At 60.1% G+C, this 15,088-nt stretch overlaps 1 protein-coding gene across 2 annotated transcripts; it reads right to left on the minus strand.

Moving 5' to 3' along the window:
- Positions 1-600: 600 nt before the first annotated feature.
- LOC131478949 (N-acetyl-beta-glucosaminyl-glycoprotein 4-beta-N-acetylgalactosaminyltransferase 1-like) lies at positions 601-9,875 on the minus strand. 2 transcript variants are annotated; one of them, XM_058659631.1, is made up of 20 exons: positions 9,633-9,875; positions 8,543-8,646; positions 6,041-6,115; positions 5,842-5,937; positions 5,285-5,375; positions 5,116-5,216; positions 4,947-5,014; positions 4,753-4,831; positions 4,455-4,521; positions 4,236-4,370; positions 4,052-4,161; positions 3,869-3,969; positions 3,708-3,799; positions 2,823-3,636; positions 1,857-2,149; positions 1,605-1,758; positions 1,452-1,524; positions 1,224-1,377; positions 1,018-1,144; positions 601-832 (listed from the first exon to the last, which is right to left on the minus strand). In XM_058659631.1, the coding sequence occupies exons 1-20, from the start codon at positions 9,781-9,783 to the stop codon at positions 727-729; spliced, it is 2,991 nt and encodes a 996-aa protein (XP_058515614.1). In that variant the 5' UTR covers positions 9,784-9,875; the 3' UTR covers positions 601-726. The 2 variants fall into 2 exon arrangements, with proteins under 2 accessions (XP_058515614.1, XP_058515613.1); XM_058659630.1 differs by having other exon boundaries at positions 6,020-6,115.
- Positions 9,876-15,088: the final 5,213 nt, after the last annotated feature.

Below are 15,088 nucleotides of genomic sequence, written 5' to 3' on the forward strand. Positions count from 1 at the left end.
ACTGAGCAGCCATGGGCCTCAGGACCAGCAGGGCCTGGGAGCTTGAGCATGCCAGGAGAACTGGGGTCCGCCCTCTGTGGCAGTCAAGTGCCCCCACCCCTCACAGCTTCAAGAGGATGGGTCCACTGCAGAAGGCATGTGGCAAGAGGGCTCATGGGAGGCCCTTGTGGTCATGTGTCCGGGGCCCAGGTTGGTCCTATCTTGGTGCCCTGGTCAGGCCTGGCCTACCTTATGGCTTGGCCCGTGTGCCATCCCTCCCCATCCCTCCTGGCTACTGTGTCTATGGAAGCACCTCCTCTGGCCCCACCTGAGGTCCCAAGTGGTCGGTTTTGGGGGGCCCAGGTGTGGCCTCTGTACTGTCCGGAGAGAGGAGACAGACTGGGGCCCAGGGAGGATCTGGGGTGGGCAGGGCCCTCACAGGAGCCTGGACAGGCTGAAACTGTCGCCTTGGGCTGAGGAAACAAAGCCAGTCCTGGGCCCTTGATCCGGACCACTTCCTGTCCGCTCCCACCCCCCCACAGACAGCGAGGCCAGGAGCACAAATCCAAACTAAAAAAAATATTTCATTTCATTCTGAATAAAAACCAGAACAGACGGAAATCCTGAAAACAATGTCATCACTACGCAAAATTTCACAGAAATCGTCGCAGTGCGCAGGAGGCCAGCTCGGCGCTGGGGCGGCCAGACAGGCGCAGTGGTGCGGGCTGCCGGCTGCTGGGTGCGTCATCAGGGTCCCCCAGGACGGGCGCCCCACATGCCACGCTTGGAGTGGTAGTGGTGGTAGAAGTGCCGCAGCCGCAGCCGCTCCACCTCCAACCCTGCCTGCAGGACCCTGGGGAGGGTGATGCGGGTCAGGGCCGGGTGCTAGGGGGAGCTGCCAGGGGAGGTGGGGCGGGAGGGGTTCGCCGGAGCGGAAGAGGCTAGAGGCCGAGCCTTGGGGTAGGACAGGGCTCCTGGTGCTGGGGTGGGGATGGGAGGGGGCTTCTGGTGGGTCTCCTGGGACCTAGAGACAGGCACCTGTCAAGCAGTTCCCAGTCCTCGCCGCCCCACTGGTCGCGGAATTCCTCTGTGTTCATGCCACCCACGCGGTCGAAGTCGGACTTGTAGATCCCGAAGAGGCCGAATCCATTCACCTCCCAGTAACCTGGGACAGGGACAACCTTTAGGCTGAAGGGAGCGACCCAGGGTTAAGGCCACCCGAGAGGGCCATGGGGGCATATTACCGCGGGGGTTCCCTGGAGAGCTCCCGCAGCCCAGGCGCATGACCACGGGGGCGAAGGCCAGCTTGCCCTCCACGCAGTGCTTGCGGATGCTGTCTAGGATGCTGGGTGGGAAGTGGATGTGCAGGTCGCAGAGGAAGACGATGCTGCGGGGATCCTGCGGAGTGGATGGTGTGAGCTGCGGGCGAGGTGCCCGCCCGGGCCCGGCCCCTGCATGGCCCACAGCCTGACCTCCACAGCGTCTACTCCAGCCTGCAGCCCAGCCGAGCGCTCGAAGTTCCCGGTTCGTCTCAGATACTGGTACCTGAGTAGGGGGAGGGAAGGCATCGCCGGAGCCCATCTGGGGGCCACACACGGGCTGGGGCGCCCGCGCGGGGCCCTTACCGGGGCAGTCGTGCCATGCGCAGGGCCTTCTCCACGTCCATGTCGTCGCTCTCGAAGTCCACCAAGACCACGCTGAAGTGCGAGTCCCCGGTGCGCGCCTGCAGGGCGGCCATGTCCGCCAGGAACTGTGCCACCCAACGCGCCTGGTTCTTCACTGCGGGGGCCAGGCGGGGGTGCTCAGCCAGTCCTGCGTGCCCCCACGCACTCTCGGCTGGCATCCCGGTGCCCTGGCCCCCGGGTCCCGCCCCGCACCTGGCACGATGAAGTGAACTGTCACGTCCTGGCGCCACGACAGGCGCAGTGGCCGGCACAGCTCAGGGCGCCCGTCTGGGCGTGCCGAGGCAGCGGCGGGCGGCGCGGGGCTCTGCGTCTCCGCGTCGTCGGCATCGGCGCTGCGGGCCCCGGGCAGACGCAGGAAGACGTACTCGGACAGGCGCCGGCGGCCACCGCCACGCTCCTGCAGCTCCAGCTCCAGCAAGAAGCGGCTTCCACGTGCCGAGTCCCGGCGTTTCTCCACGTTCACGATGCGCAGCAGTGCGAAGCGCCTGCAAGGCGGCACAGATGGGGTCAGCCCTGGAGGCCTGCATGCCGCTCGGCTCTCGCCCACTGTCCGCTGGCAGATGGCCCTGCAGGCGACCCTGAGAAGTCTGCTCTTGCTGCCCCTCCACCAGGCCAAGGACCCTGCTTTCCCTCCTTCTGAGCCTCCTATCCCCAGAGCCGACTCCGCTCTGCTTGGCCTCTCAGAGGAGCCTTTCCACACTTCTCACTCCGGAAACATCCAGACTGAACTTCTGTGGGGCTCAGGCACCCAGTTCCTGCATGCCCCACACATCAAGGCTCCTGCTCCCCCATTTGCAGTTGGAGCCGCGACCCCTGGCAGGGCAGGCCGTTGGAGGCCACAACCCCTGATCAGGGCTCAGAACCAAGGGTAGACCATATGCCCGCCCCCAGCTCTAGGGTCCTGGCCACTGGTTCACTGCTCTGACTTGAGCCCTCTGGGTCCCTCCCACAGCACACACTGGAGTATGTGGCCATGGGGCAGCCCCAGACCATGCCACCTTCTCCCGGGAAGCCACCCGAACAAACCTGCACAGGCTCCTGGGGCCTAGTCCTGCCTGAGAAAGTGGCTGGGATCCCTCCTGGGGTCATGCCCATGGCCACAGGACAGACAGGGGCATCCCTAACCTGGGCCAGGGCCTTGAGGTCTCACCCCCGTACCCGCCATGGTGTCCGTTGAGCCGCTCCATGTACTGTGCCACCACGTCCACGGCCTCGGCCTCAGCCAGCTGTAGGTTCCCAGACACATTGCAGCGCAGGTCGTTCCAGTCGGAGCGCAGCAGCTCAAAGTCCACGGCGCCTACGCTGAATGTGCGCTGCCAATCGATGGCCGCCTCACGCCAGCGCCCCGGGGTCCGGCCCATGGCCGCCTCCGCGCTGTCGCCAAGCGCTGCCTCCTCACCATCGTCCTCCTCCTCCTCGCCCTCCCTCAGCCGGGTCGCCTGGGATAGGCTTAAGAAGGAGGTGACAGGCCGCGGCTCTGAAGACCAGTTCGAGGCTACTGGTGTTGGGGGCCCTGGCGAGCTGGCCTGGCCCTCCCAGGCCCCTACGGTGGGTTCTGCGTGGGTCTGGGGAGCACCGGTCCTGCGGCCACGGGGATGGGGCACGCGTGGGGGTGGCCGCAGCCGCACTCTGGGTAGAGGCCTGGGGCGCAGGAAGACACCTGGGAAAGGCGGCCAGGGCGGGCCACGCAGTGCAGATGCCCCAGGGCTCCTGTGACGACCCAGCCGCACCCGGGTCACGTACACCCGTGGGGGCGCAGGCGGGCGCTGGCGCTCGGTGTTGCGGGGCGGCGGGGCACGGCCCAGGAAGAGGGGCAGGGGGCGTGCGGCCCCTGTGGCCCAGCTCAGGGCGCGGGAGCGCCGGGGCGTCAGCTCATCTGGGGCGCTGGGGGGCGTCGGGGAGGCAAAGCCGGCCACCTCTGTGGGCTCTGCGCTGTCCAGCAGGTCCCCCTCGCCTTCCTCTTCCAGGAGGTCTGCAGAGAGCGCGGGCTCAGCGGGCATGCTGGGGGTGGCTAGGGCAGGGCCCGCCTGGGGTGAAACTCACCCTCCGGGTTGAGAAAGAGAAAAGCTCGGCGCTGCACCTCCTCCTCCTCGCCCTCCTCCTTGTCCATCTTCATGTATTTGTAGAACCCGAACCTGGGCGAGAGTGGGGCCTCAGACATCTGCCACAGAGGCCCCGCCCTGCTCCAGCGGGAGCCCCCACACCTTTCCAGGTAGAGTGGCGACTCGCGGTAGAAACACTTGTTCTCCGTCTCCATGTGGGTGAGGCGCGTGTGGTCGTTGGGGTACACGAAGGACAAGTACACCTGTGGGGGGCAGAGTGAGGGCGCGAGAGCCGCTGGCACTTGGAGGGCGCAGGGTAAGGATGTGGCATCCGCTGACACTTACAAACTGTAGGCCCTGATATCTGGCGATTGGGAAGTCCTTGACAACGTAGGTGGGGGCGTAGGCGCAGGGTTCCAGCACATTCTCCACAGTGGCGGGCTCCACGCGTGGGGCTGCAGGAAAGGCTGTCAGGGGCGGCCCCACGGCCCCACAGCCAGCGTGCCCTCCGGCCCTGCCCGCGCCTCACTGAGGAAGAAGGTGTCCCTGGGGTCCGGCCGCAGCATGTCAGCGCTCGGCTCCTCCGGCGGTGCGCGCCCCCCAACGTGGCTGGCTGGAGACTGAGGCACGTGGGCCACGTAGTCCATCTTCAGCGCGGACTCGTCTGCGGGCGCAGGGGCGTGTGAGCCACAGCATGGCCTACCTTCACACACAGGTGCCCACCGCTCGCCCCCAGCACAGCCCGCACCTGTGTACAGGGAGATGTGGGCGGAGCCGATGACCTCAAACTTCAGGCCGGGCAGGAAGGCACGCCACTGGGGTGAAAGGCGAGTGAGGCAGTGCTGGTTGAGCCGGGTCCACGTCTCTCCAGACACACGCCCACGGCTCCTCCCTGATCATCTGGAGCCCAAACCCACAGCCCCTCGAGGTCCATTTCCACATGCTGTCCTCTGCGTGCCCCGTGATGAGGGCCACGCCCTGACAGGCCACTGGCTGTACCCGTGGGCATGCAGACCCTGGCGCAGGCTCCCATAGGCTCCACTCACGCCCACTTCCACGTGGTCCGAGCCGCGGTCGTCCTGCTTGTGCAGCAGCTCGAAGTAGTACCTCCTGGAAGCCATGAGCCTGGGGGCCAGAGGAGCCGCTGTGGGGCTGCAGTGTGTGGGCATGACCCCCCCCATGCATGTTACCTTGCCAGTGCATGCTCTAACACATGTTATCCCCCACGCATGTCACTCACCGCCTTGGCTTTGACACCTGTGAGCTGAACTTGGTAAATTCTCCAGGAGCTGTCCACTCAGAGCCAGTCTGGGGGAGACAGCAGGGCTGTGGGGGCAGCAGGCCCCTGCAGACCCCATTTCCAAGAGGCCAGGCAGAGACCCAGGGTGGGTAAGGGCAGGGCAGAGTACCTTGCCCACAAAGGCCACCAGCTGGGCAGCCGCTGGGCTCTCGTCCACGCTCAACCAGAACTCTGAGTTGTCGTCGGAGGCCACAGAAAACTGGACATCACCTAGTCCAAGGGCAGGGGTTCAGGGGGGCTGATGCGTTGACACTCCCACCCTGCACCCCTCCACACACCATCTCTTGCTGGGTGGAGGAAGCCGAAGATCCGAAGGCCATAGTTCTTCCACTTGGGAGACACGGCAAGCTTCTTCACCGTGGTGCGAATCTGGGGGCAATGGCTGCCAGGTCAGGCCTGCCACCACCCTGGCGCCCATGTCAGGCCCACCTCCTTCCTCGCCCACCCATGTCAGACCCACTGCTGTCCTTCTCACCCCAGTAGGCTCACCTCCCACCTCACCCATATACATCAGGCCCACTGCTGCTCTTCCCACCCCCAGCAGGCCCACCTCCCACCTCGCCCATATACATTAGGCCCACTGCCGCCCTTCCCTCCCCCAGCAGGCCCACCTCCTTCCTCACCCACCCATGTCAGGCCCACTGCCACCCTTCCCACCCCCAATAGGTCCAGCTCCAGTCCTGTCCACACAATCAGGCCAGCACTTGCCAACCCACTCATATCAGAACCAGTGCTTGCTCTGCCAACCAAGGTCAGGCCCCTGCCCACTGTGTCCCACCCACACAGTTCAGGCCCACCCCATCAGGCCCAGTGCCAGCCTGCCTCCAGTACTCACATGGGGGAACAGTGGGAAGTGCAGGTTCCTTCGCAGGTGGCCCACCGCACCTCCACACCAGTCCTCGAACACATGCAGGTTCACCTGCCCCTTGTACTGCGGACACAGAGGGCTCACCTTTGGCTCAGCCCCACACCCTGCCCTTGCCTTGGGCCTCGCCAAGCAGACCAGGGCTCACCTCCTCCCGCCATGGGGGCACCTGGTGGGTGAGGTTCATGGGGAGTGACCTCCTAGCACCCCCAGGAAACAGAGCATGGGGGTCTTGACCTTCCAGCTATGGAGAGAAAATGAAGGCAGAGTCAGAGTTCAAAGGGCAAAATGAAGTCACACAGCCACACACAGCACCCAGATGTGCACTCAGACATATACACACGTGTACACTCAGATACACACACAGGTGTACACTCAGATACACACAGGTGTACACTCAAATATACACAGGTGTACACTCAGATACACACAGGTGTACATTCAGATACACACACAGGTGTACACTCAGATACACACACATGTACAGTCAGATACACACAGGTGTACATTCAGATACACACACATGTACAGTCAGATATACACACGTGTACACTCAGATACACACACGTGTACACTCAGATACACACATGTACATTCAGATACACACAGATGTACACTCAGATACACACACATGTGTACACTCAGATATACACACATGTACACTCAGAGACACAGGTGTACACTCAGATACACACACAGGTGTACACTCAGCTACACACACATGTACACTCAGATATACACACAGGTGTACATTCAGATATACACACGTGTACACTCAGATACACACACGTGTACATTCAGATACACACGTGTACACTCAGATACACACAGGTGTACACTCAGATATACACAGGTGTACACTCAGATACACACAGGTGTACACTCAGATACACACACGTGTACAGTCAGATACACACAGGTGTACACTCAGATACACACACGTGTACACTCAGATACACACACAGGTGTACACTCAGCTACACACACATGTACACTCAGATATACACACACGTGTACACTCAGATACACACAGGTGTACATTCAGATATACACACAGGTGTACACTCAGATATACACAGGTGTACACTCAGATACACACACGTGTACACTCAGATACACACACAGGTGTACACTCAGATACACACACATGTACACTCAGATATACACACACGTGTACACTCAGATACACACAGGTGTACATTCAGATATACACACAGGTGTACATTCAGATATACACACAGGTGTACACTCAGATATACACAGGTGTACATTCAGATATACACACATGTGTACACTCAGATACACACACGTGTACATTCAGATATACACACACGTGTACACTCAGATACACACACAGGTGTACACTCAGAGACACACACAGGTGTACACTCAGAGACACACAGGTGTACACTCAGATACACAGGTGTACACTGATACACACACATGTACACTCAGATACACACACGTGTACACTCAGATACACACAGGTATACATTCAGATATACACACATGTGTACACTCAGAGACACACACGTGTACACTCAGATATACACACAGGTGTACACTCAGATACACACAGGTATACATTCAGATACACACAGGTGTACACTCAGATACACGTGTACAGTCAGATACACACACGTGTACACTCAGATATACACACAGGTGTACACTCAGATACACACAGGTATACATTCAGATATACACACATGTGTACACTCAGATACACACACGTGTACATTCAGATATACACACACGTGTACACTCAGATACACACACAGGTGTACACTCAGATACACACACGTGTACACTCAGATACACACACGTGTACAGTCAGATACACACAGGTGTACACTCAGATACACACACGTGTACACTCAGATACACACAGGTATACATTCAGATATACACACATGTGTACACTCAGATACACACACGTGTACATTCAGATATACACACAGGTGTACACTCAGATACACACAGGTATACATTCAGATATACACACATGTGTACACTCAGATACACACACGTGTACACTCAGATACACACACGTGTACAGTCAGATACACACAGGTGTACACTCAGATACACACACGTGTACACTCAGATACACACACGTGTACAGTCAGATACACACAGGTGTACACTCAGATACACACACATGTACACTCAGATACACACAGGTGTACATTCAGATATACACACAGGTGTACATTCAGATATACACACACGTGTACACTCAGATACACACAGGTGTACATTCAGATATACACACAGGTGTACATTCAGATATACACAGGTGTACATTCAGATACACACACACGTGTACACTCAGATACACACACACACGTGTACACACAGCACCCAATTGCACACAGTGAACTCCACTCCATGTATGTCTATATCACTGTAACACCCTGTGGTGTGCAGTCTTGCCCACCCCATGTGCCCACCTAAAATGCACCCTTTGCACACCTGCCCAGCACACGCATGCCCCTGCACCTGCAGCCATGCAACCCAGGCTGATGCTCCTCTAGGCTGTGCTGGATGCTGGGGCACACACAGGCCATACTGCATCTGCCCATGCACACAGCTCACACTGACTCCCTGGAGCACTGCACACAGCTCACACTGACTCCCTGGAGCACTGCACACCCTCAGCTCTGCTCACCCCCTGCTCCTCTTCCTGACTCTCACTGGAGTCCTCCACCTGCTGTGTGGACAGCATAGCCTGGACGCCTCGCCCCTCAGTCACACCCACTGGCCGCTCACTGTCTGTGGGCAATAGGGAAGTCCAAGGCTTGGATCAGTGAGGGCCAGTGTCAGCTGAGGTCTGGGGTCAGCAGGGGCTTGGGGCTGGAGTCTGCTGGGGCTCAGGGCCTGCTGTGATCTGGGGTCAGTGGGGGCCGAGTCCTTTACCCCACAGTCTGCGTAGGGTGGGAAAGCTCCCTGGTGCCATCCTGTGCCATGCCCAGCGTCCAGGCCTCCCTCCCACCCAGAAACAGGTGCAGATGCCTACAGGCACCCCAAAGCTCTCTCTTGGTTTCCCCTCAGGGATCCTGGGAGAGGCCCTGGAGGATGGACCCTGAGTCCCTCCACGCGGCGCCTCCTACTCCATCTAGATCCTTCTGCTATGCAAATACCGTCCAGGCTGGAACCTGAACAGGCAGATTGTGGGGGAACGTGAACATGCTGCCCACCCCGCGGCCAGGACCTGGGACAGCGCCCACTCGTCCCCACCCCCAGGGCCGAGGCGTCCTCAGGGAGGGGTGCTGGGCCCCCCAGCCCGGGTCAGGCGAGCCTAGGGAGCCTGTGGGTGCCAGGGTACCACACTGGGAGGCCTCATCCCTGCACAGGGCAGACTCGGGAGGGACCCCGCAGGTGCCTACTCTGCCCCATTGTCTTGCTTCCGGCGCCGCTCTCTGGAGCGCCCGCCCGCAGGGTCAATGGTCGCCATTCCCCAGGCCTGGCCGCGGGTTGTGTGCGTTCTGGGACCCGCCACCCCTGCCCAGGACCCACTCCAGGCAGCTCGGGCCGCATCGCGGGCCTCGCGCCTCGGTGCGCCTTGGGGAGCTCCAACGCGAAGCGGGGGAAGGGGCGGGAACTCGGTCAGGGGACCCCCATTAAGCCCCGCACCCCCGGCCCTAGGCCCAGGCCTGCGGCCACCCGGGTCCCGGACGCTGCCCGGGGAGGGTCGCGCGCGTCACGGCTGACGTCACCAGGCCGGGCCCGGGGGAGCGCCCCTCCCCCCGCAGCCCTACCTCCCGGGAGTCCCGGGCGCCGGCGGGGCGCGCGGCCCGGGCGCGCCAGGCTCAGGTGCACGAAGGTGAGCCAGGCGGCTCCGGTCAGCAGCAGCAGCAGCAGCAGCAGCTTCGCCTGCTTGCGCACCTTCTTCACCGGGAAGCGCGGCATCGCGCGCCGCTCAGGGCCGCATGCCCGGCCCGCCGGGCCCGCACTCAGCGCCCGCGGCCCCGCATGGCCCCAGGTCCGCCGCCCGCGGCCGCCATCGCCGGCTGCCCGGGGCCGCGGGCGGGGCGGGCGGCGGGACCGAGCGGCATCTGCGCGGGGCTGCCCGCCGACAAGCGCGGCCCGGCCGGCGCGCCCCAGCCAGTCCCGCCCGCCGGCCCTGGGAGCCAATCGGCGGCGGAGGCGGGCGGCGCGCTCCGAGATGCCGGCCCCACGCGCGCACCCACCTGGCTGCGCGGGGCCGCGAGGACCGGGCCCGGGCACTCGTAGCGAGGGCGGAGGCGTGCGTGGGGCTGGCAGGCCAGGGCCTCGCCCCGAAGCCCGGATGGATGGAGACCTTTGTCTGTGTTTCTACATGCCCACAGTCCGGTCCGTGTCCTGCAGCCCATCCCGCCCCGGGTCCAGGCCTCAGGTCTGGAGACGGGATGGCCAGTAGTGACCGCTGGATTTCCCGGGCGGCCTCTTTGCTTTCCCTGCTCCCATCAAGGGGCAGCCACGCCTGCGGCTGCTGGGAGGGCAGGCACCTGCGTTCCGCCTGCCACGGCTTCTGCCAACCCTAACCCTGCTGACTGCGGAGACAACGTTTGCGGCAGGAACTGGAGCCGTGCTGTGTCTCATGCCCCCCACGGCCTGCGGGGGCCGAGGTCCTGCTTGATGTCTCTCCAGGGACCTGCTACTGTGTCCTGAGACATCTCTGCGTGGACACCGCAAGAGAGATCCGGGGTGGTCCTGGAGCGTTCCGAGTCTCTCTTCCTGACCCGATGCTGGAGTGAGCCCCTCAGCACTCCATGGCCACACCTCTGCGGGACAGAGCTCCACGACAAGGGACTTGCGATGTCAGAGGCCACACCACACCCTGTCCCCTGATGCGCGGCCGCCTGTACCGGTTGGTGATTTGGAACCACGAGGCGCCAGGTCCCACAGTGTAGCCACTCGGCAAGGTGTTCCAGGCTTCGTCCTGCCAGAAGCTCTGCAGCCCAGCACACTCCCGCCTCCACACTGTGTGGTGATGCGAGTGTTTGGCCCAGGGGTGGACACAGCTGTGAGCCCATAGGTGGCTGGGAGGTCCCAGCCTAGGCTGCTGCGGCCGGGAGGGACTATCTTCTTACCTGCCTTTCTAACCAGCAGGAATTAGGGACCGGAGGTGGAGACAGCAAGCTCCACCCCGACAGGCTTCCTAGGTAGACCCCTGGATGCTGTAGGAAGAGGCCAAGCCCAGATATGCAGACAGGATCCAGGACCAGGAGCCAGAGCCCATAATAGCAGGTTCCTGTCCCCAGTGTCCCCGTCACTGGACATCAGCTAAACTTTCCACCTGGCAGCAGCTGGGCCACAAGGTCCACATGGCCACGCCTAGCAGCAAGTCGGATGCAGTACAGGGTGGTGGTCAAAACCTGCCAGACCCCAAAATAAAAATTATAAAACATTTATGGAAAGTATATATTTAAAAAAAAAGTTGCAAAAATTGTTTGGGAGCCAATACTGAGTTGTAGCAGGTAAAACCAGCCCCTACAGGTGCCGGTTCGTGTCCCGGCTGCTCCGCTTGCCATCCAGCTCCCTGATGATGCACTGGCAAAGCAGCGGAGGATGGACCAGGTGCTCATGGTGGGAGACCCAGAAAAGTTTCTGACTCTGCCTTTGGCCTGGCCCAGCCCTGGCACTGCAGCCGTTTGGGGAGTGAAACAGTGGATGGCAGATCTTTCTCTCATTTTCAGGTAAATATTTTCTTTTTTTAAAGATTTATTTATTTTTATTGGAAAGGCGGATATACAGAGAGCAGGAGAGACAGAGAGGAAGATCTGCTGTCCGATGGTTCACTCCCCAAGTGGCCCCAACAGCTGGAGTTGCCTGGAGCTTCTTCTGGGTCTCCCATGAGGGTGCAGGGTCCCAAAGCTTTAAGCCATCCTTGACTGCTTTTCCAGACCACAAACAGGTAGCTAGATGGGAAGCGGGGCCGCTGGCATTAGAACAGGCGCCCATATGGGATCCCAGCATGTTTAAGGCGAGGATTTGAACCGCTACGCTATTGCGCCAGGCCCAGGTAAATAACAAAAAGAGAGAGACAAATTAAAGGCTAAGAGCCAGAGGGAGGCCCTCCGTCTGTCTGCTAAGGCTGACCAGGAGTAGGAGCCATGGGGTCAGCCACCCGCCTGCACTCTCACCTGCTACTCTAACAGAGAGCCAGACCTGGAGTGGACCTAGTGCATGGCATGCGATGTGGGGGTCCCACACAGATGGCAGTGCCCCCACCCATCCAGACAGGAGTGATACAGTCAAATAGGAGTTTTAATTCCATTTCCACAAACTAAAAAAAGTGTACATATTTATTTGAAAGGTACAGTTACAGAGACGGGGGTAGAGATCTTCCATCTTTTGGTTTACCCCCCTGATTGCCACACGGTGGGGCTGGGCTGGGCTGTGGCCACCACACCACCTCTGCTGCCAACACACTGCCTTACCAGGGTTTGTCACAATGAGTGAGCCAATACTGATGCATTTTCAGAGATTTATTTATTCTAAAACTAGAATAACAGAAGTCAGCTGTGGCATTGCATGCTAATCCTCCACCTATTGGCACCAGTTCAAGTCCCAGCTGCCCCACTCCCATCCAGCTACCTGCCTGTGGCCTGGGAAAGCAGTCAAGGACAGTCCAAAGCCTTGGGACTCTGCACCTGTGTGGGAGACCCAGCAGAAGCTCCTGGCCTCCGACTGACTCAGCTCTAGCTGTTGTGGCCATTTGAAGAGTGAATCAATGGATAGAAGATCTTCCTCTCTCTCCCTTCTTCTATCTGCCTTTCCAATAGAAATAAATAAATCGGGCCTGGTGCAATAGCGTAGCGGTTCAAGTCCTTGCCTTAAACATGCTAGGATCCCATATGGGCGCCAGTTCTAATGCCAGCGGCCCCGCTTCCCATCTAGCTACCTGCCTGTGGTCTGGAAAAGCAGTCAAGGACAGCTTAAAGCTTTGGGACCCTGCACCCTCATGGGAGACCCAGAAGAAGCTCCTGGCTTTGGATTGGCTCAGCTCCAGCCATTAGGGCCACTTGGGGAGTGAACCATCGGACAGCAGATCTTCCTTTCTGTCTCTCCTGCTCTCTGTATATCCGCCTTTCCAATAAAAAACAAAAAACAAACAAAATATCTAAAAAATTTCAAAAGTGGAGCAGCCAAGACTCAAACCTGTGCCCATAGGGATGGGGTTTGTGCACTAGCCCCTTGAAGAGTGAGTAGCTGCAGCTCAGTCCACCGCACACGGGGCATGGGCAACCGTCATGTGGCCATTTTGTTTCTCCTTTTCTCTGTAGACTGACTCTCTGGCTACTGCCTGTGTACCCCATGGGCCAGCGTGTGACCCCAGATCCTGGGCATGCGGGGTGGGTTGCAGGTGGTAGGGGGTGCAGTGACGGGGGGAGGCCCAGGTGCCTGTTCCTTTGGGGGGCTCCCCACCCCCAAGGCCAAGATTTGCACTGCGGACAGCCTAGGGGTTGGTGGTTGGGAAGGAAAGCGTGTGTTCAGGTCCACTAGGAGGATTCTGGTTTCCCGTTGTTCCTAGAGCTCGGCCTGGGGCAGGGCAGGCTGGCCTGTGTGGGGCGCAGGTGGCTCCCTCCTGGGGCAATGGTCCAGGGCCCACTGGGGGTGGGTAGGTGTTCCTGGGCAGGAGCCTCACGGAGGACGTGTACTGCCAGGCTCATGCCTGCACTGTGTGCCTATACCTGGCCCACGCAGCAGAAACCCACAGGGCTGTCACGGAAAAGCATCCGCAGAGGGTGTCAAGGCCTGGCCCCATCACAGGGGTGGGGGTTCCCACTGGGTGGCTCTGTCCAGGACCCCAACCCAAGCAAGAACTGTGTTTACTGAGACCAGGGCAGGGTGGGAGGGGAGCTGGGGCTGTAGCGCCGCACCCCAACCCCCAACAGTTCACTGGCAGAGCCAACCCTAAGCACCTCTCTGGGAAAGGCCACAGTCCAGGGCTCCATCTGGCTTTCTCATGGCCAACTGGAGGTCACACACTTCTCAGGGGCTCCCGGGGGCAGTGTGGGATGAGCCAGAGGAGCAAGGGTAGCGGCCCAGACTGCTTGCCTGTGAGCACAGACAGGGGTCCCCTGAATTCACCCAGCAGTAGGGTTGTTTCTTATTGGTTTAAAGGCAGAGAGGTTAGGGAGAAGTTTGTGCATGTATATACAGGCACACCTACATTCACACACGTGCACACACACAAGAACTTACACTAATGTGCACACACACACACTCCATACACTTCACATACTGGGGCTGCAGATGAACAGGAAGCTGGGGTCCAGGGTCCAGCTAGGACTCCAGGCTGGGCACTGCTGTGGGGGGTGGGGGCTGGACACAACACATGCGTGGATATCCCCAGCCACAGCTCGAGCTCTGCTGGCTCCTCCCAGGATGGCAGTGGGCTGTGCCCTCACCCAGATCTGTGGTTGGACTGGTTCTTTGCGGGAACAGGGCCTAGGGTCCAGTAGGGCCATAGCTGAACTCACGTGTCAGGATCAGGTCCAGTGGCCAGTGCTGTGGTGCAGTGTGCTAACCCACTACCTGCACTACCTGAGTCTGTGGGTGCTAGTTCAAGTTCTGGCTGCTCCACTTCCCATTCAGCTCCTTGCTTATAACATGGCAAAGCAGTGGGAGACCCTGACGGAGCTCCTGGCTTAAGCGTCGCCCCCTTGTAGCTGTTGTGGCCATTTGGTGAGTGAACCAGGGGATGGAAGATTTTCTCCCTCTCTGTCATCCCTTGCTCCCTGCTGTCATGTCCTGTACCAACTGCCCCACCTCCTCAGAGCTTCACTATGGGACACAGGCCCCTGTCAGTGCCCAGCACTCCCAGCTCCGGAAACCACAGGTGCCTGTACACAGCAGGGTCAGCGATGCCCTACATCCCCGCACCCCCCACGGCTGCACCTGCCTGAGGGACTGCAGCTGGGGAAGCCTCTGGAACATCTGCCCAAACCAGGTTCTTCCAGGTAACAGGTGTGTCCCTCTGGCTGTTTTTACTTCTCTATTTGAATCACAGAGCTGACACAGCAAGCTTCCAACAGCTGGTGGACGTCTGTAACACCCAGTCCGGTCATTGCCAGACCAGGGAGCTGCATCTGGGTCTCCCACATGTCCTAGGGACTCCAGGATCCCTTTACCAACAGGCCCTGCCCTCGCGCTGTCCGGCACAGCAGCCCAGGCGGTCCACACTCTCACAGCCTGAATCACCCGCAGGGTCTCAGGGCCCGAGGTC

The sequence above is a fragment of the Ochotona princeps genome, unplaced genomic scaffold (assembly GCF_030435755.1).
Source record: "Ochotona princeps isolate mOchPri1 unplaced genomic scaffold, mOchPri1.hap1 HAP1_SCAFFOLD_148, whole genome shotgun sequence".
NCBI classification, from domain to species: Eukaryota; Metazoa; Chordata; class Mammalia; order Lagomorpha; family Ochotonidae; genus Ochotona; species Ochotona princeps.